At 39.2% G+C, this 17,399-nt stretch overlaps 2 protein-coding genes across 4 annotated transcripts in view; both read right to left on the reverse strand.

Annotated features, from left to right (window-relative positions):
• The window catches only part of bckdhb (branched chain keto acid dehydrogenase E1 subunit beta), a 57,893-nt gene extending 53,383 nt beyond the window's left edge, over positions 1 to 4,510 (reverse strand). For both annotated transcript variants that reach the window (XM_020635092.3, XM_065957989.1), the window contains exons 1-2: positions 4,281 to 4,510; positions 863 to 940 (exon numbers count right to left, since the gene is read on the reverse strand). In XM_020635092.3, coding sequence (XP_020490748.1) covers positions 863 to 940; positions 4,281 to 4,476 — 274 coding nt within the window. In that variant the 5' untranslated portion in view covers positions 4,477 to 4,510. The remainder of the gene's footprint in view (positions 1 to 862; positions 941 to 4,280) is intronic.
• A 1,953-nt stretch (positions 4,511 to 6,463) lies between these two features.
• Positions 6,464 to 16,931, reverse strand: ttk (ttk protein kinase). Of its 2 annotated transcripts, none has more exons than XM_029277389.2 (25): positions 16,802 to 16,931; positions 16,252 to 16,339; positions 15,928 to 16,150; positions 15,727 to 15,833; positions 15,490 to 15,633; positions 15,220 to 15,334; positions 15,056 to 15,137; positions 14,842 to 14,957; positions 13,189 to 13,267; positions 12,988 to 13,096; positions 12,644 to 12,866; positions 11,920 to 12,026; positions 11,292 to 11,435; positions 11,036 to 11,208; positions 10,045 to 10,190; positions 9,829 to 9,955; positions 9,241 to 9,333; positions 9,001 to 9,158; positions 8,769 to 8,920; positions 8,522 to 8,646; positions 8,201 to 8,275; positions 7,930 to 8,106; positions 7,021 to 7,117; positions 6,832 to 6,917; positions 6,464 to 6,747 (listed from the first exon to the last, which is right to left on the reverse strand). In XM_029277389.2, exons 1-25 carry the CDS (start codon positions 16,802 to 16,804, stop codon positions 6,682 to 6,684), a joined length of 3,015 nt encoding a protein of 1,004 aa, XP_029133222.2. In that variant the 5' UTR covers positions 16,805 to 16,931; the 3' UTR covers positions 6,464 to 6,681. The 2 variants fall into 2 exon arrangements, with proteins under 2 accessions (XP_029133222.2, XP_065814045.1); XM_065957973.1 differs by having other exon boundaries at positions 12,644 to 12,869.
• Between the last annotated feature and the right edge of the window lie 468 nt (positions 16,932 to 17,399).

The raw sequence follows: 17,399 nt of genomic DNA on the forward strand, positions 1-17,399 counted from the left end.
AGACTGTACCCATCTCGAACCTTTTCTACAGAGGCATGATTGTCTTAGACTAAGACAAATCCTGTAACATTACTAGTAGTTACATTTCTACTCCTCATATAGTTCTCTGAGACAGAGTTTAGTTTAGAGTTTTGGAATGATTGATCAATATGCAACCATGTCTCACCAATCCAAAGGAGGACTCAGGATAAGGGTTTTGGTTGGCACCATATGTTGAGCCCACTGGTAACGTGAGAGATCTACAGATCTAATCTTAAAGAGCCCATATTTTGCCCTTTTTGGGGTTTCCTATATTTAATCTATGTACCTACTTTTGTACGTTCACAATAGCTAAAGTTCTAAAAAAGTGTCTGTTTTCATGTACTGCGCCTCCTTGTTGTGGCAAGCCAATGGGCTTAGATCAGTGACCTCACACTGACAATGACGTTGGACTGACAAATTTTTATCGAGGGGGGCTAGAACCGAGCGTTACATGCAGCTAATGCTACAGCTAACAGGAGGAGGTAGGAGAAGCCGCGTTTACGCAGACTTTGAATTTTTGCACATAGATGTGCCTAAACATGCACAGGACACTTGGAAAACACAATAAAGGGCATATAAAACCAGAAAAAGCAGAATATGGGACCTTTAAGAAACATGACTTCCCAACTGGCTGATTCAAACTCCCTTATACTATCTTACAACAAGTCCCTCTTTGTGACATCTATTCTCTAAATATTTCCAGGGTGAAATATTATTCTTAACTTTTAAAGCCAATGGACTCTTTGAAAAACGTATATGATGATGAAGATTTTTTTAAAAGGTGACCTGTTCACAGAGATCTAATAAAAAAAGATATACATTTCCATTTCCTGTTACCTACCTGCTGTTGGATCACTGGCCAGGGTGTTATCCAAGGCACTTGTTACTGACTGGAACAGGTTCATCTTCTGGGTAGGACCTGAAAGGTTTTATGATTAGAAAAAATGTTTTGAAAAAAGAAGACGAGCAAGACATGTTTAGCCAGCAGCATAAAGTACAATGCAATGGTGCACGTAATTGTAATTGTAATTGATAACATGCTGCCTAATGGTAGGGTGAGAGATAGTAGAAGACTATAACTAGAAGACAAAGTATTTGAGGTCATCAGTAATGGCCATATCAACATTTTAAAACAGATTTTGGTTTGAGCTGGAGTTAACCATGATGTGTCACATTGGAATGATCTCGTCCTCCTGCACTGTTTACTTTGGTTGTTTGTACTTTTAATAATGAAGTTATAGTTGTTCACATACAGTATAAGCTCTATTTCAGCGTTGATCTGCTTCAGGGTGAAGTTGTAAACTGAAATCACACAACAACAACAACAACATGTCGCAGACGATTTCAGTGACAACACAACTAGTTTGGAACTTCATTATTCAGTCCCGAGCACCGACCTCTGAGCGAGGACCCTTTTGGAATGAGAGGAATTATTCTTTCTTTCCGCCTAAATGATCGCATTGTTGGGGACCTGAGCACACCTGAAAACTCACCAAATAAGGCATGTGCAGCAGGTCTGGTGAAAATATGATATCATGCTGGTTTTGTGGATTCATTTTAAGAAGTGGCTGACTAGCGACCCTATGAAATTTTCAAAAAAGACCAGGAGTCTTATTTATTAAACAGTGCATAGAATCCATGCTGAAAGTGGTGTGTGGCCAAAACTCTGAAAAGGCGTGCGCCAAAAATAATTCAGATTTATAAAACCGTTCGTACACACATCTGCATGCAATGCTCCCTTTATAGATCACCATCCATAACATAAATGTGCACACGTGGGTCACCCCCCCCCCCCCCCATAATCTACCCTCTATACGCCCACATTCCACCATAACCGGTCAATGCAAAAAAATGTAAACAAACGAGCATGCAGATCAAAAGGTTCCCAGTGCTGGATCACAGCAACAACCAGAAGATAGAAGAAGAAAATAAACTTTCTGACCCAGAGATGGAGGTGCCTGTGAAAGCAGTGGAAGTGAGAGAATCCATATTGTTTGTTTGCTACAGCTGGAGGGTCACAAACGAAAGAAAAGTCAGAGAGTGTCACTGGCTGTGTTGTTGCTGCATTCACACACATTAAGATGGATCAACAACAGTAACTTTTACTTGTTGGTCACATTTTGTTGTGGCAAACTCTGTCTGCACTGTGACTTATTTAGAAGATATTTAGGCCTCATGATCGTTTGGAAGATGGCCCCACTTCACTTATTTAACCATTAAATAAGTGCAGGCGATGAAGATATTCAGCTCTGTGCGCTCTGTGAGTCCTACAGCCAAGTCCTCTTTATTAAAACTAAAAATCACACTTGATAATAAATGCACAATATAGAAAGATATTAATAAAAACTAAGATTGTCTAACCATGAAAGAGGACTTTGTGATAGCCCCACACAATTTTTATATATAATATTTTTCAAGGTTAGTTTGAGTCCATGTCTGAACACGTGAGCATGCCAATACTCTGAACCTGTAAGATTTCATCAGAGGGTTGTGGCGTCACAGCAAATTCTGATTTTGACAGTGACGTTATGACTGAGCTGTAAAACATCTATCTGATCTATATTGTGTAGTGTGTGTACTTGATTGAAGTGTGTGTCTGAACCACAGGCTGCTGTAACATTTTTATCTAAGTCACAGCGCCTCCTACTGGCAACATCAAGTAGTGTTGCTAAATTATTGCCTATGATACCTACAAAGTGAAGGATATCCTGCTTATTTTTTTCAGTTTGTGGTCACAGATTGGTGGTGATCATTTTAGTGAAGCTGAATAGGTTTTGTCTAAAGCTGCGTCCATGATGATGCATTTCTTGCCATGAAACAGGAAGTTTTTTGAAACTGCTGTACATTCACCAAACTTGGTAGACATGAGGTCAATGGAGAGATTAAACAATTGGTTTGTGTTTTGTCAGTGGGCATAGCTCAATGCCTCAGAGGTGCCCCCAATAACATTTAAAAAATTCAGCCCCACGTTGACCTAGGGCTGGGTAATATGGACCAAAACTCATATCCTAATATTGTTTAGCTGAATGGTGATACTCGATATATATCGATATGTATTTTATTAACAGTGAAAACACATGGGAAATAAAGTACCTGTTTGTGAATTTAAAAAGTAATATAATAAAATAAAAATGTTCCTTAAATACAATAAGAGAGAGAGAGAGGAGGAGCAGGGTTAAGAGGGACAGACAGTCAGTCATCATCAATGAGATGAGAAAAAGGTGACCGCGCACCTCGAGAACGTTATTTTAATGCAACATAAACTATATCCATATTAAAGATATTGTCTTACTCTATATCTTGTTTGAAAATATATCCATATATCTTAAAAACTCGATATATTTCCCAGCCCTACGTTGAACCTAGGAGTTTCAAATTTGGTAGGCATATGAAACAGGACCTCCAAAAGACCTCTTGGACCCATATTGTAAAACCAACAGGAAGTACAGCAATTTAGAATTGACCTTAAAAATTTGGAAAATTGGCTATTTCCCTGCGTTTTCTGGGATTAACTCCTCGGACTGAATTATTCATGTCAAGGACATTTCCCCACAGGGACAATATATCTGCCATGTCTAATTGAAGGAAAGTTAGTCTACAAATCTCAAAAAATGTGGCTGTGACAGTTTGTCAAAGTTTGCTGTCTTGCCATATACAGTAAGTTTTTGTAACTAAAACAAGCAGGGGTCCATAGGGCCTCAAACTGTACGCGTTGGATTAGAGACCACTTCTGATCACATTTAGTCTGTTAACATGACATACAGATACATGGTCTGTCTAAAAGGCTTCAAGGTTCACAGTTCTGTCTCATGCAGACATCACTGTAGCAGAAAGAGGGCCCACAAGTCCTCTAGCACTGGTTCCATTATGTAACTTGACACAGGTGTGATGTGGAAACTGTATCCTCAAATGCACATAGAGATGACTTTCAAAGAGGTGGGAGGCGTCCACTTTCTAATCATCGAATAGTTTACTCAAAAAACAAATAAAATCAGTGTCCTTATGACGTCATTTGTATGCTAAGATGAATGTCTACACAGCAGGTTGACATATTCATTTGAAACGCGTTCACCCTTAACACTGGTGTTGAATGACAAACCTTGGGAAAAAAATAATTAACAGAGATCATTCAAAACGTCCCATGCCTCCTCACTAGGCCAGTTCGTGATGGTGACAAAAACCCGTCGCATTGAAAGCTAATCTATGTTAACTTTCCAGTGTTTCGTGTGAAGTTCGTTAAGGTTAGCCGGCTAACTCACCGTATTGTGTCGGGACGGGGTCAGCTTGGAAGGTAAAGTGCGCCGCATGTCTTCGTTGTGTTTTTGTACGGGAGCTGCAGTCCGGCGAAGTCTTGAGCAATGTGGCCCCAAAAGAGCTCTGAGCCCCGGTGCCAACATGGGAGATTGAAAGTTTGGAGTGTGCACCTCGGATGAAAAACCGTGCAACCGCCGCCATCACTGTTGTTATGGCTGACAGGAAGGGCAAGATGAATCAAAGTTAGAAGATCGTCTATTAAAACGAAAACATCACCACTCAGTGGAAAGACACGGACGGGATCATATACTGATAGCTATGCGATGTGAAGCCCGACATCTGGGTTACATTTATGTTTTATTTGGCTTTTTTTCAGTACATTTTGAGCCTTAGAAGAATCGATACAAGTGTTTTATTAAGTATTATACGATGTATTCTTTGCGGCACTGGTTGTAATATTTTACAACGGGGAAGATAAATCAGTGTAACGTTATAGTATGTCTTCGTGTTTTAAATTCTAAGAATTAAAACAATTTATTTAAAAAAATAAAAATAAACGTTTTCATCAGGTGAGAAAGCCTATGTATCTTGATAGAGACTGTAGAAAAGGGAAGCAGGAAGGGAAATGAACACTGGCTTTCTGTGGTACCGAAAAACGTGTCGGAGTGGGAACTCTCGGTTTTCCCTATTCATGCCAGCCTTTCGGTGCAGATAAGGATGTGATTGGTCAAAAAGGAGGGCGGTGTGCGTGATACTCAGTCAGAGCTCACAATGCAAGTATTTACAGTCTACGCTTTCAACATGCTTATATGAAAGAAAATGAGTATTGCACCAGACCCTTCCATTACATTTCTGGTGATGTGCAGTGTTTAGGCTGCAGTATGATATTCACAATGACCTAAAAGTTCTTAGATTTAGAGTTTAACATCTTATCAACACACACTGGTAGGTTATTTGTAAAAATGTTGCTAGATGTCTAATAAAAGTGAAAAAACACCTGACTGCTGGCAAACTTCTTTTTCTTTTCTTTTTTACAGCAGAAATAAACAAAAAAACTAAAATCTACTGATGCCAGTGTCAATTTCACTTAGATGCAAGTTGAGCCACTCATCATTCAGTAAACAGACCGTTAGGGTGGCATTAGATTACAGATGTGATTTATTTCCACAGGCAATACGCAAGCATTCATGATAGGCTAATTTGAATCCATTTATTGTTGGTAGTTTGTATTGGCATTCTACTTAATTGTTATAGGCTATGATATTTGGGATATATTTTTCCCGTAAATACTATCATGAAAGCATCGTTCAAATCCAACATGATAACTTGACTTTGTCTTGTTTAGGCTTTGTGTCATGTTTGCCTCAAGATAATTTCACAAGACTAACATATAAAATATAATCTTTATTATCAGTCTTATCTTTGTTTATTTAATGTCTTGTGTTCATTGGTTGTTGCTCTTGCTCATCAGGCTTGATGAGCTTATAGGTGTCCATCAGGTGTCTAAGTTCTATGTCTTTAGAACATATGATGATTCATTTGAGAGCTTGCATTTGTCTGTTTTTGTCTCCCAGCTCACATCTTTAAATGAGACAGATGAAAGACATGTTAAAGGACTTTGACTGTGTCACACTTGTCTTAGCTAAGATCTGGGATTAAGACGCCTGCTCAAAGAACTTGAACTGTGAGACTGGACCTTTACATGGAGACACAGCTGAGAGATAACAACAGTCTCTTCTTTTTCTTTTAGCTAAGATCTTGGAATGAGGTCATAGTAAGAAATATTAGAGATGTCATTCAGGGAAGGCTCACAGTGAGACTTTATTTCTGAGGAATGTCTTCTAGACAAATGGACAACATTTTTTATTTTTTTTGACGTGACCTTAAGGACACAAAGGTAAGACTTAAATAAGATTCTTATCCAAATGTTTGTTGATAAATGGACTTGGACTTGTTTAGCCCTTTTCTAGACTTCTGACTACTCAAAGGACTTTTTCAACACATTCACACTCTGGTGGCAGAGGCTGCTTTGTGAAGTGCCAAAACAACCGACATTACTTGTTTATATTTCACATCACTCGCAGAGAAAACTAAAAAGAAACTTTCAAAAAGTGTAACTTTTCTGTAACCGGCCCTTTAAAGCAACTTGTATAACAACTTTGACAAATAAATCAACAACGCCCAAGGATACAGGATGTTTGACTAGCCTACATTTATTATTAGATGGTATATGTTACAATAAGGCAATATAAAGACAGTGGTTTCAAGGAAGCAAAGGTAAAAATAAAGATATTTTAGAACTACAACTTAAAGAAAGAAAATACAGTTACTGAATGGAAGTGTATTAAAGGGGTCCAAAAAGTAAAGGGCAAAAGAACATCCTAAAAAAACAGTTTTCCAGGATTGTTAGTTTGACTTTGCACACTCAGCCACATCCAACTTCCTGCCACTGCTGCACATCTTTGCCAGATTCTGTGAAAGACATAAAGTAAAGTTTATTAGCTGATAAACTTGTGAATGGAGAAAGAGTTTTATCATCAGATCTTGTACACTTACATTGGCAGCTCTGACGATGCTGCCTGGAGACTGAAGGGCTGCGAGGTCTGTCAGGATCCTCTGGAGATCACTATTACATTGAGGTTCTGAAACAGGTGAATTGTGTACATGTCAGAGGTGCAGGGGGAACAGAGGTGGCCTCAGGCTACACAGACTTGGTATCTATAAACATGTGTTTGTGTTGTATACCTGACTCAGGTGATGGCTGAGGCTTGAGCTGCAGGTACGGATGCTCCAGCAGCTCAGTGATGGAGATTCTCTCTCTGGGGTTTCTTACCAAGCACCTCTGGAACAACAAAATCATCAAAAACATTTTACGTTAAGTCTCTTTCATAAATCTGCAGTCGTAAATTCATCGCAGTTTGAGTCAAATCAAAACCCTCTCTGTAATAAATATTATAGCTTCAGTTTACGTTGAATCATGACTGCATTGTCAACAATTAAGCACAAAACTCAGCAGGAGCACTGGCTTCAGTTTCCTGTATGTTTTTTTTATTAAATATATTTTTGTGTCATTTTGCCATTATTAGATAGGACAGCTGAAGAAAGACAGGAAGTGTTGGGAGGAGAGGGCGGGGCATGACATGCAGCACAGGGCCATGGCCGGTTGTGCACACCCACGACTTCAGCCTCTGAACAGCTAATCACTAGAGCTGACCATCTGGTGGCCTGTATCCTGTATATTTCCAAACACAGTTATTATATAAACTATTGTTTCTATTCAAATATTTTTATTTTGTTAATCAGTTTTAAAATAATTTGCCAACACTTAAAAAAGAGAAGCATATTGCAAGATAAATCCAACTGTTGAAAAAATCTGCATGTTTTGACTTCAAATATGATTCTCTTCATGTCCGTTCATTGTGTCTTAATGTGTGCTATTTACATACAGACTGTAATAATTCCCCGGTATTAAAAGGAAACAAAAATGTAATGTCTGGAATGTCCATCTCTTCCTAAACATTTTATTAAGCGATAAAAAAATATGCAAGCTCTTAAAAAGTTGTGAAATTCAATACAACAAGTGACTGATTAAGCTATTATTTGAAAAAAAAAAAGTGTTCCTGTCAAACTAAGAGTTTAGTCATGGCCTCTCACCTTCAACACATCCAGCAGATCCTTCTCTGAGATGTCAGGAAATTCAATCATATGAGATGTGTCGATGATGGCGTGCAGCTTTGCAATCTGATTGGTGATGCTCTGGAACGGAGTTTTCCTGTAAGTCATGCAGTACAGGATACATCCAAGGGACCACACGTCCCCTTTAGGGCTGATCTTTGGAGTGAAAAAAAAAACAAGTAAGATTTTTACCTTATAGCTTAATTGAAAAATTATTGTTTTGCTATTTGAATTGACTTGCACCAAATACCTTTGAGCGTGCCTTCCCATGCTGGGATGAGGTGTCTTTGATGGCTTCAGGGGGCATATAGTTCAAGGTTCCAACCTGTGTTCAACAAACAACCATGTATAAACACAAGGACAGCACTCTATCATCTGATCAAACCATTTGTGTGCAGCAAAATCTTTTTAGTCCCTCCACAGAGTTCCATTTCTAATGATGCACATCACTGAGCATGATGAAAGGAGAAGTTAAATTCAGTCCGATAACAATGGGTGCAAGCTAACACTCCTCACATGAAATACTCAAAGTGTTCATTCACTGAAAGAAAGTAAATCACACAAATCTTACTTGTGAATCCTTCATGATGCTCGTTACATCTGGTTGGATTCTGTTCGCGATGCCAAAGTCGATCAACTTGAGCGAAGCATTCACTATGACAAAGTTTGCTGGCTTCAAGTCGCTGTGGATGATTCCTGATGAGACGATTAAAGAATGTGTATACATGTTTTTATAATGGGGACACTTTCAGATGGTTTTATTATGCCATTTAGAAAACAACACATGGACTCTTGAGAGGACAGTAGTGAGAGATCACCATGCTTGTGGATGGTCTGGACGGCTTCCAGCATGTTCTTCCAGTAGAACTTCCTCTCCAGCGGATTCACAACTTTGCGGTTTCGCAACCAAGTGTTCAGATCCAAGTTTCCACACTCCATCAGCATGTAGATGTAGCTGTTTGTTATTTCACTGAAAACACATAGATACAACCATCACTGTGTATCCTGTTGATTCTGCATGACGCGTTGAACGACAGGCACACTACTTACTAGTCATAGAGCTTAATTATTTGATCGCTGTACTGCTGCAAGTGGTTCAGATGTTCAATCTCGTTTTTGTAACTCTCTATTGTTTGAGAATCAGCTTCCAAGAGGTCGACATATTTCACAGCAAACAGCTGCTTTTTGTGGTCCAGGACCTGGTAGACCTTAAAGACACAGAAAACAAAATCAGAAGGAATAGGTGGAATGACAAATGACGAAAGCACAAAATGCTGGATCATACTTTACCTTGCTGGATCCACCTCGTCCAATCATCTTAAGTATGAAGAACTGCTTGCCCTTGATGGTAATGGATTCATTTGACAACCCAGAAAAAGAAGCCTACGAGGAGATTAAAGAAATGTTTGGCATGAGTTGAAAATGATTCCTTGTGAAGGTCATTAAAAAAAAGATGCCTTTGAGCATCTTATACCACAATAGAAGTTAAATTCTAAATGTCCAGTAATATAATATATTCATCTCTGCTCAAATCAGCTGATCTCCCACACAGTAGGACACAGGAGACCCAGCATTGTTCTTAGTGTGTGACTGAGTTTCAGTGAACTATTTCAGCAGCTGTAACTTATCAGTGCTCTTGTGGACATAAGAATATTTACTTCACCTGGTGATGTGCTGTATGGACACTCTTATATCAATAAGCTACTTCCTGACTTTACTTAACACTGTTATGGAATTGTTTCTTCTAAGTAACACCAGCTTTATTACATAAACCCAGATTTGGGTTTATTACAAACTACATTACACATGTAATATGTAGAAGGGGTCTTAAGATGTTTATAAGATTGCAGAAAAAAAAACTGCTTAAATGTGCTGTACCTGTGGAGTGTGAAAAGAAGCAGATTGGTTTAGTGGTGTACATGGCTGCTGGACGGGTCCAGCTCTGTGAGCTGCCACTGCAGAGGAAGACACTTCAGGGCCTCTCTTCACAACAGGAGTAACAAAGCTGGAGGGGAAAGATGAAGTCAGAGTGAATGATGATAAATAAATGAGGATTCTGTTCCAGACCAGCATAGTCCAAAGTCAAGAGAATACCTGTTAGCAGGTTGATCTCTGTAGCTGTTGGGTGTCTGACAGACTGTTGGAGGGTTCAGTCTGGATGGGAGATGGTAGGACGGAGTACGGAGAGACTCCAGCACACAGGGAACAGCTCTAGGGTCAGGAGGTGAGGTGCGTTTATCCTAGAAAGGAATTGTTAAGGATTGTTAAGGTTTTGCAACTAAAGCTGAAACTTGTTCAAATACGAGATTATCAGAGATGTGATTGGCAACGGACAAAAAGCAGGAAAAACCTCTCACACATTCAGCACATATGCCTTTTGGCATTGCATTTATATAAATTGGATGTTATTTAGAAGATGATATCTGCGCTAAACCACTCACTGATGTAAATGTAAAAACAAGTTGAGCTCAATCCGAAGCTTGATCAAAAGGCACAGGGACTGGTTGAAGACCTTGAAGAAATTTCACTAGTCCAGATGCCTTTGGATCAAGCTTTGAATTTTCACCATGACCTGGATTACTAAGAACCTACCTACACAAGCTTAGTTCAAGCTCAACAGGATGGATGATTGGAAATGTACAGTATCATTAAACATTTAACCCTTTAGATGTTGGGACATTCTCCTTTTTCACTAAACAGCTTACTATCTCCCTTTAACACGAGTTATTACAGATATATAGAATTCACAAGGGTCACTTATTAAGGTCAGATCAACTGAAATTCCTGATCTGGTGGAATTAAAACCCTGAATTATTTTAATACATACAGTAATAATCTTTAAGAATCAATATAAAATCAGAAAAAGGGGGCGAAGCAGCAAACATAAGGGCACACTCACACTATGTAAAGTTGTCTTGTACTGTGCGGCCGGCCGGCCGCCGCCACACCCCCCCACCCCACTCCGGGATTTCTCGATAATGAAAGCTGTCCAGGTTGTGTACCCGTGCTCATTTCAGGACATTTTAAAACAGGTACTCTTAATGCATTGCAAAGATTAACAGCAGATTAAAAAGTGCCAGCAGACCTCTGGAGAAACATGCCGGTTGACGAGTGCTGGCTTCTTCCACTCTCTTACAGGCTCCTTGCTGACAGGTTTCAGCTTTTCACCTGATTGGCTCAAAGGAACCCGAGCAGGAAGCTGAGGTTCCTGGTGTCTCACACAAGTGGACAAACTTCCAGGAACATATGTTTGCAAATCTGAATAAAAAACACAAAACACATGTCATTGACCATGCCCTAGTGTGTGCTTCATGAAGGACTCTTTGATGACTACTGCGTACCTGTGGAGTGTTCTTCTTCTCTGGCAGGAACAAGCTGTTTTAAACCAGCCTTTAGGTTTCGTATGGCCATCTCCAGGAGCTCTGCTGGCCTGGCATTCAATGCCTGAGCTTTGTGCAGAATGGAAGTGGCTTTGATCACATTACCTTATTAGAGAAAGAAAGGGAAACACTATTCAGAACATAGTCGACACAATTACTGAACAAACGTTAGAGTTGTAAGAAAAGTAGGACATGAACGTATATGGGGCGGCAGTAGCTCAGTCTGTAGGGACTTGGGTTGGGAATTGGAGGGTCGCCGGCTCAAGTTCAAGTCAAGCTGGCTGGAGAGGTGCCAGTCCACTTACTGAGCACTGCCGAGGTGCCCTTGAGCAAGGCACCTAACCCCCCCCCCCCCCCCCACCAGCTCAGGAGCCGTCACTCTGAGACCTCTCCATCAGTCATGTCCATAGGATCCTGTTTGTGCATGTGTGTAGCATGTTTACTAGACACAGTGTAAAAACGAATTTCCCCTCGCGGAATTAATAAAGTATAAATTATTATTATTTTATATGAATTACATGTTTGCATTTGGTATGTGTCAGCCTATTCCATATATAATGATATAAAATAATAACAAACAAAGCCATACCTTGGGACACCTCAAACTGGGCATGTGCTATGTGGACGAAGGCAAAACCTTTACAGTTTGATCTGGCGACTATAAAATGGTCTTGTGCTTCATCACAGTCTTCAATCCTTCAAAAGAAAAAGAAAGAAATTAGGGTACACCTTGAATTTTTTTTAACAAATACTGAGCTGAACATTCTGACACCTAGTCTTTTTTATGTTATCGAAGAGCTGTATGCAAAGAATTCAAATGTATGGAACAAGAAAAGGCAGACACAAACTTTAGACATGAAAGGAGTTCATTATTCACCCCTTCATGATTCACTCTACAGAGATAACATTCACATTGATGTATAATGGTTCACTTTGTCAATGATAAAAAAGTTGGATTACCCTCCTTAACAAATCAACTCAATACTCAAACTCAATACTAATAAAACTGAATATAGTAACATAAAACACAGAAAGTAAACAGAGGCATTTTTTGCTTGTCGTCTTTTTATGAAGATGCATCAGAGTACATTTCAGTCTATTTCATAAACTGCTCACAGTAGTTTTTCATGTGTTTAACATCTAATTCATCTTTTTAGGAAACATCATCGATCACACATCGATTAAGATGATCCTCTAAAAGTAATTGCAAAAGTACTTTCAGACAAGGCCCTCCTTTAACCATGGATGCCACTGGATAGGCAGTTTAACACAAACACCACACAGTCCCAAAACTGTAATGCAGACACACTCACCCTTTGAGTTCTGCATATCTGACTAGTATTCTGGCATAGGTGGCGTTTTTGCTGAACTGCCTTATTGGAAGCCTGGAGAAGATTTTGGAATAACAGTCCTTGAGTTTATTAAGAAGGTTGATGTCTGTGTGAGGGTTTCCTCTTTTCTCCAGGTTCATCAGATATGTCCAAAATGACTCGGGGGAGTTTGTATTTACCACCTGGTCAAAGCTGTACGTAACATCTGCTTGAAAAAAGAAATAAAAACAAGGACATCACAACAGTTAACTCGGCTCAAAAGTCGTATTGGCTATTTAACAAAGTGCAGGTATTCAGTGGAGCATTGTTTCAAGGTTTAAGAGTACCTTCCATTTTCAAGGTGTTCTTTGTGTCATGTGAGTGAAGAAGTGTGGTGGTGGAGTCCACAGCTGCCTGGTCCTCCCAAGAGCAATGTTCTGGGCTGATAACGTGTGGCTAAGAACACAGAAGAGAAAGATGTTACACTGATAATAAAAACAAGAGCGTTTCTGTATAATACCCAACAACAGAAGCGTATTCATACTCACTTGGAAAGCTCTATGGACGACATTTTTCTTTGTGGACGACAGCCCAAATACTGAGTTCATGCTTGAACCTGATGTTTGCCTGAAACAAAATAAAACACAAGCAAATTATAAAAACCCTTCTCATATATCATTATTCAATTCATTGAAATGTATATTCTACGACGATGTCACCAATCACAAAATTCACACATTACGGGGCTTTACTAAGTAATAGAAATAAAAACCAAACTGTTGGGAAAAAGTGAGCTTAGGCAGAGCTAAGGAGGTGAAAACACCATAACACATATCACTTCACAGTGAACTTCAATTATACACTAAAGAAAAAAACTATGGCCCTAAATATAAACATGGAAAGAAGTACTGAATCCACATACCAGAAGGTGGGCGGACTCAGTACTTCTTTCTATCTTTGATGTTTTTTGGTCCAGCATTTTAACCTTCTCGGATGTGCGTGCCGATTTGAATTGTTTTCCTTAAATAAAAGCAAACACTGTAACACAATAGAAACACTACTCTTAGGGACATACTTCACCGATAAGCTGCGCTGCATGGCCTAGCGGTTATGTTGCATGCCCCTTGTACAGAGGCTATAGTCCTCATCGCAGCGACCGAAGGTCCGCAGCATTTAGCTTCATGTCATCCCCATCTTTCTCCCCCAACATTTCCTGTCTCTCTTCAGCTGTCCTATCTAATAAAAGGCAACAGTGGCCCAAAAATATCTATATATTTTTTAAAAGAGTCACACATTACTCCAGTATCATGATTCTATATATGCCCTGTAGTTTCTCAGCAGAAAAATGTCATGAGAAAACAAAACAAAATAAAAACAGCAGCGCTCCAAAATACATTTCAAAAGGGGGGACACTATCTTAGCATTAAAAACACAGCACTGTATGATTATCAAAACTCTTTTGCAAATTGTTTGATTAATATCATAAATAAAGCTAACCACGTGTGTCTTCAGTACTGTTAAACTGTTTCACACATGCACAAAAATCCTGAAAATTTACTTTTTTTTCAGGTGAACTTCATTGGTGAATGCAATCAGCTCAATTGTTCACCCTAACTTTACCTAGACATTTTCCTGCCAGCTCGCTAGTCAAACTTCTGCGTGAAGTCAGTGTGAGACGATGTGTGAACACAGCAGGATGTATCAAGGAAAATTCCCCTCAGACTGAGCCTTTGGGGGCGACAACATAAGCTTATATCATGTGCCACCAGTGCTTGGACTTTAATGAAGCAGTAATCTCTTCGTTTCCAGTGTGTTCTTTTCCACCCATTCGTTGATACTGGTAATATGTGTAATTACACGTAGCATTGATATAAAGGCAAAAACTGTCAGTATTGTGTTGAACTCTGTTGCTTTGCCAACATATTGGATTCCTGCAGAATCTTTTTCACATCACATCCTGCCTCCTGAGTCCACCGCTCCCTCCCATCCAACAGGGACAACCACACAGTGTGAGAAACATGATGTGTGAATAAACTACTCAGGAAGATTTCAGGGTTGGGCTGTCCTCAAATTTTTAGGGATACGTGTGTGAAAACCGCTTTTCAACTCTTTCCAACATGACAATGGAATATTTAAACAACAAAGTTTACAAACATTTGGCCTCAAAACACACTGAAACTAGTTTGAGGACAGAATGTTACCTCGATAAACTGCTGTGAACTGAAGCATCACTTTTCGTTGAGGACCTCTCATGAATGTAGTCTTCATCATCATCCTTTTCCGGGATAGAGAAAGGCACTATAGGAACTCTCACTGGCTGGAACCCAAAAGATCAGAAAGAAACTTTATAGCCCAAAACATTATTTTATACAAATTTTATTCGATTTTGTTTTGGAGGAAAAACGTATCCCTCACCATGCCCACTGCTCTCTTTCGTTGGGACCCAGATCTCCAGCATGGTAGCTGGTCATCTGATGATCCAACAGAGGGCTCAGTCCTGCAGGGATCAACATAGTTTGTTCAATTCCTCAAATCAAACAGAGGCCTTCTTATGCACGAAAAAAGTTGTTCTTTCTTACCCTGAAGCAAAAACGCTAGAAAGCTGAAGCTCGCCGGTCCCGTCAGATATTCTGCTAACTTTTTGTGACTCTGAGCCTTTTCTGACAGAACTGTGCACATAACTGTTTGAAAAATCTGAGAGTGAAAGAGTGAAAACAGGAAACATTAAACAAGAAAAAGCCACAACACTATATTTTAGGATGGGACAGTAACAATAAATTCTTCTTGTTTTTTTTTGTTTACATCAGTCAAGAATTTACCCTAAAAATTCAACAAAAACACAAACTCACGTGATATGTTTTCCTTATCCTCTAAACAGACAAGCTGTGTTTTTCCTGTCTGCATGCTTTGCAAAGCCGCCTCTAGCAGTTCCTTTGGTCTGGCCCCCACTTCAATGGCATTCTGCAATATGTAAATGCCTCTTTTTGTGTTGCCTGGTAAGATGAAAAGCAGACACTTAAATAACCAAGATAACAAATCATGAGAGCTCAGATGTGAAAGAAATACCAAACAGTAAATTTCTGTACCTTGAGAATGTTCAAACTGCGCATGTGCAATGTGAACAAATGCAAAGTTCTGGCTGTGAGATCTTGCAACATTGAAGTTGGATTCTGCCTCATTCACATCTTGGATTCTAAAACAAAAATCAGAATAAAAACCACCCATGATTCAATTTGGCATGCACATGAAAAGTATTTGATATTGAAGTGATAAGTCTGGTGACTTACGCATTTAGCTCTGCAAATCTGACCAACATCCTGGCATAGCTCTCATTCTGACAATGATTCCCCAGTGGCATATTGGAGAACACCCTGGTATAGAAGTCAACGAGTCTGGTGAGGTGGTTACGATCCAGCTGAGGGTCCCCTTTCTTTTCCAGGTCCATCAAATATGAATGACATGATTCAGGTGAGTTGGAGCCAATAACCTGGTTGATATTGTCTGTGTCATCTGAAAAGAAGTCCGATGTCATTATAGTGTCATGAAGCATGGGTATATAGACTTTGACTTACATTGATCTAATAGTGACGTGACTTCTGACATGCAATTACCTTCATTAAAATACTTTTTAATTTTGTTGAGCTTTTGATGAAGCATGGCCAGCTGCTGCTTTCTGTCTGTATGCTCCTCTTCCTCCATCTGAAATTGAAGGGCAGATGCATCAAATCAAGATGAGGTTGTGCGTGATCTCTTGAAAGGATGTATAAACAAAGATCGCCAATGCATCGAAAGAAAGACAACGTGCATCAGTATGTAAGAAGTAATGTGGAAACGAGCTTACAGCAAAGATGTGGTAAACACAGAGACTGTACTATTTACTTATTACACGTATAAACTGTCTTTAATCATTGGGTAATGTAAACCTGCTATGGAGATAAACTGAGCATATTTTTCATAAATGAATTGTACTTCGCTAAAGTATTTGCACCTTCGTGTTTACAATCAGTGTTAGCTTAGCTTACTTAGCTAGCTGACAAGAAAGCGTACCCTGCTGTTCAGGATAACTAATTTGACAAAGTTGTTCCCCCGTGGTAACGCATACTCGTTTGTGGTTACATCAACATAGAGGCGTATTCAATAAATAAATTCACAAGCTCTCACCATTTTCCGATGTTATTAATCCCTTTTCTTGAATACGACAGAATAAAAGGCTCGACTTCAACTGCCAGATTTCAAATATCCCACTTCCGTCCTAGTCGTTTTCTGATTGGCTAGTTTGTGATGACGACAAGGCTCGTATTACACTTAGCGCAGACACGTAAATGTGAAACTACTGGTTTTAAAGTAATTCAGTGCGTTATTTCCAATTTTGCATTGTTTTTACCTAGTTTAAAATTTTTAATATCGACAAACAACAATGTTTTTTAATGTAATCCAAAGACTAGGTGTACCGTTGAGTTTTTCTTTGTGAGTTAACCTCGCCTCTTATTGCGTCTTCCACTACCATTCTCATTTATGCAATTTTATCACTGCACTATGTTTTCCCACACCTATATAGAGTATAATATTTCAGCATTTTTACGAGGGTAAAAAATGTCAGGATAAAGGACATCCATCAGGGTGACCTTAAAAAATGCACCAAGCCTGTTGTTTTTGATGCACATTCCCACTTGCATGTCTTGAAGTAGTTAATTCATAGCGTGGATTTCACAGAAATACATAGCTATGACATATGTGTTCAACAAGGAGGAATTAGTTT

Source organism: Labrus bergylta, chromosome 8, assembly GCF_963930695.1.
Source record: "Labrus bergylta chromosome 8, fLabBer1.1, whole genome shotgun sequence".
Taxonomy (NCBI): domain Eukaryota; kingdom Metazoa; phylum Chordata; class Actinopteri; order Labriformes; family Labridae; genus Labrus; species Labrus bergylta.

What these genes read in the sequence shown, in the direction of transcription:
- ttk (XM_065957973.1), bottom strand. An exon ending in CCAGTTTGAGGTGTCCCAAG is followed by an intron (nt 11,436 to 11,919) that starts GTATGGCTTTGT and finishes TTCTCTAATAAG; the next exon opens with GTAATGTGATCAAAGCCACT. An exon ending in ACCGGCATGTTTCTCCAGAG is followed by an intron (nt 10,191 to 11,035) that starts GTCTGCTGGCAC and finishes ATTCCTTTCTAG; the next exon opens with GATAAACGCACCTCACCTCC.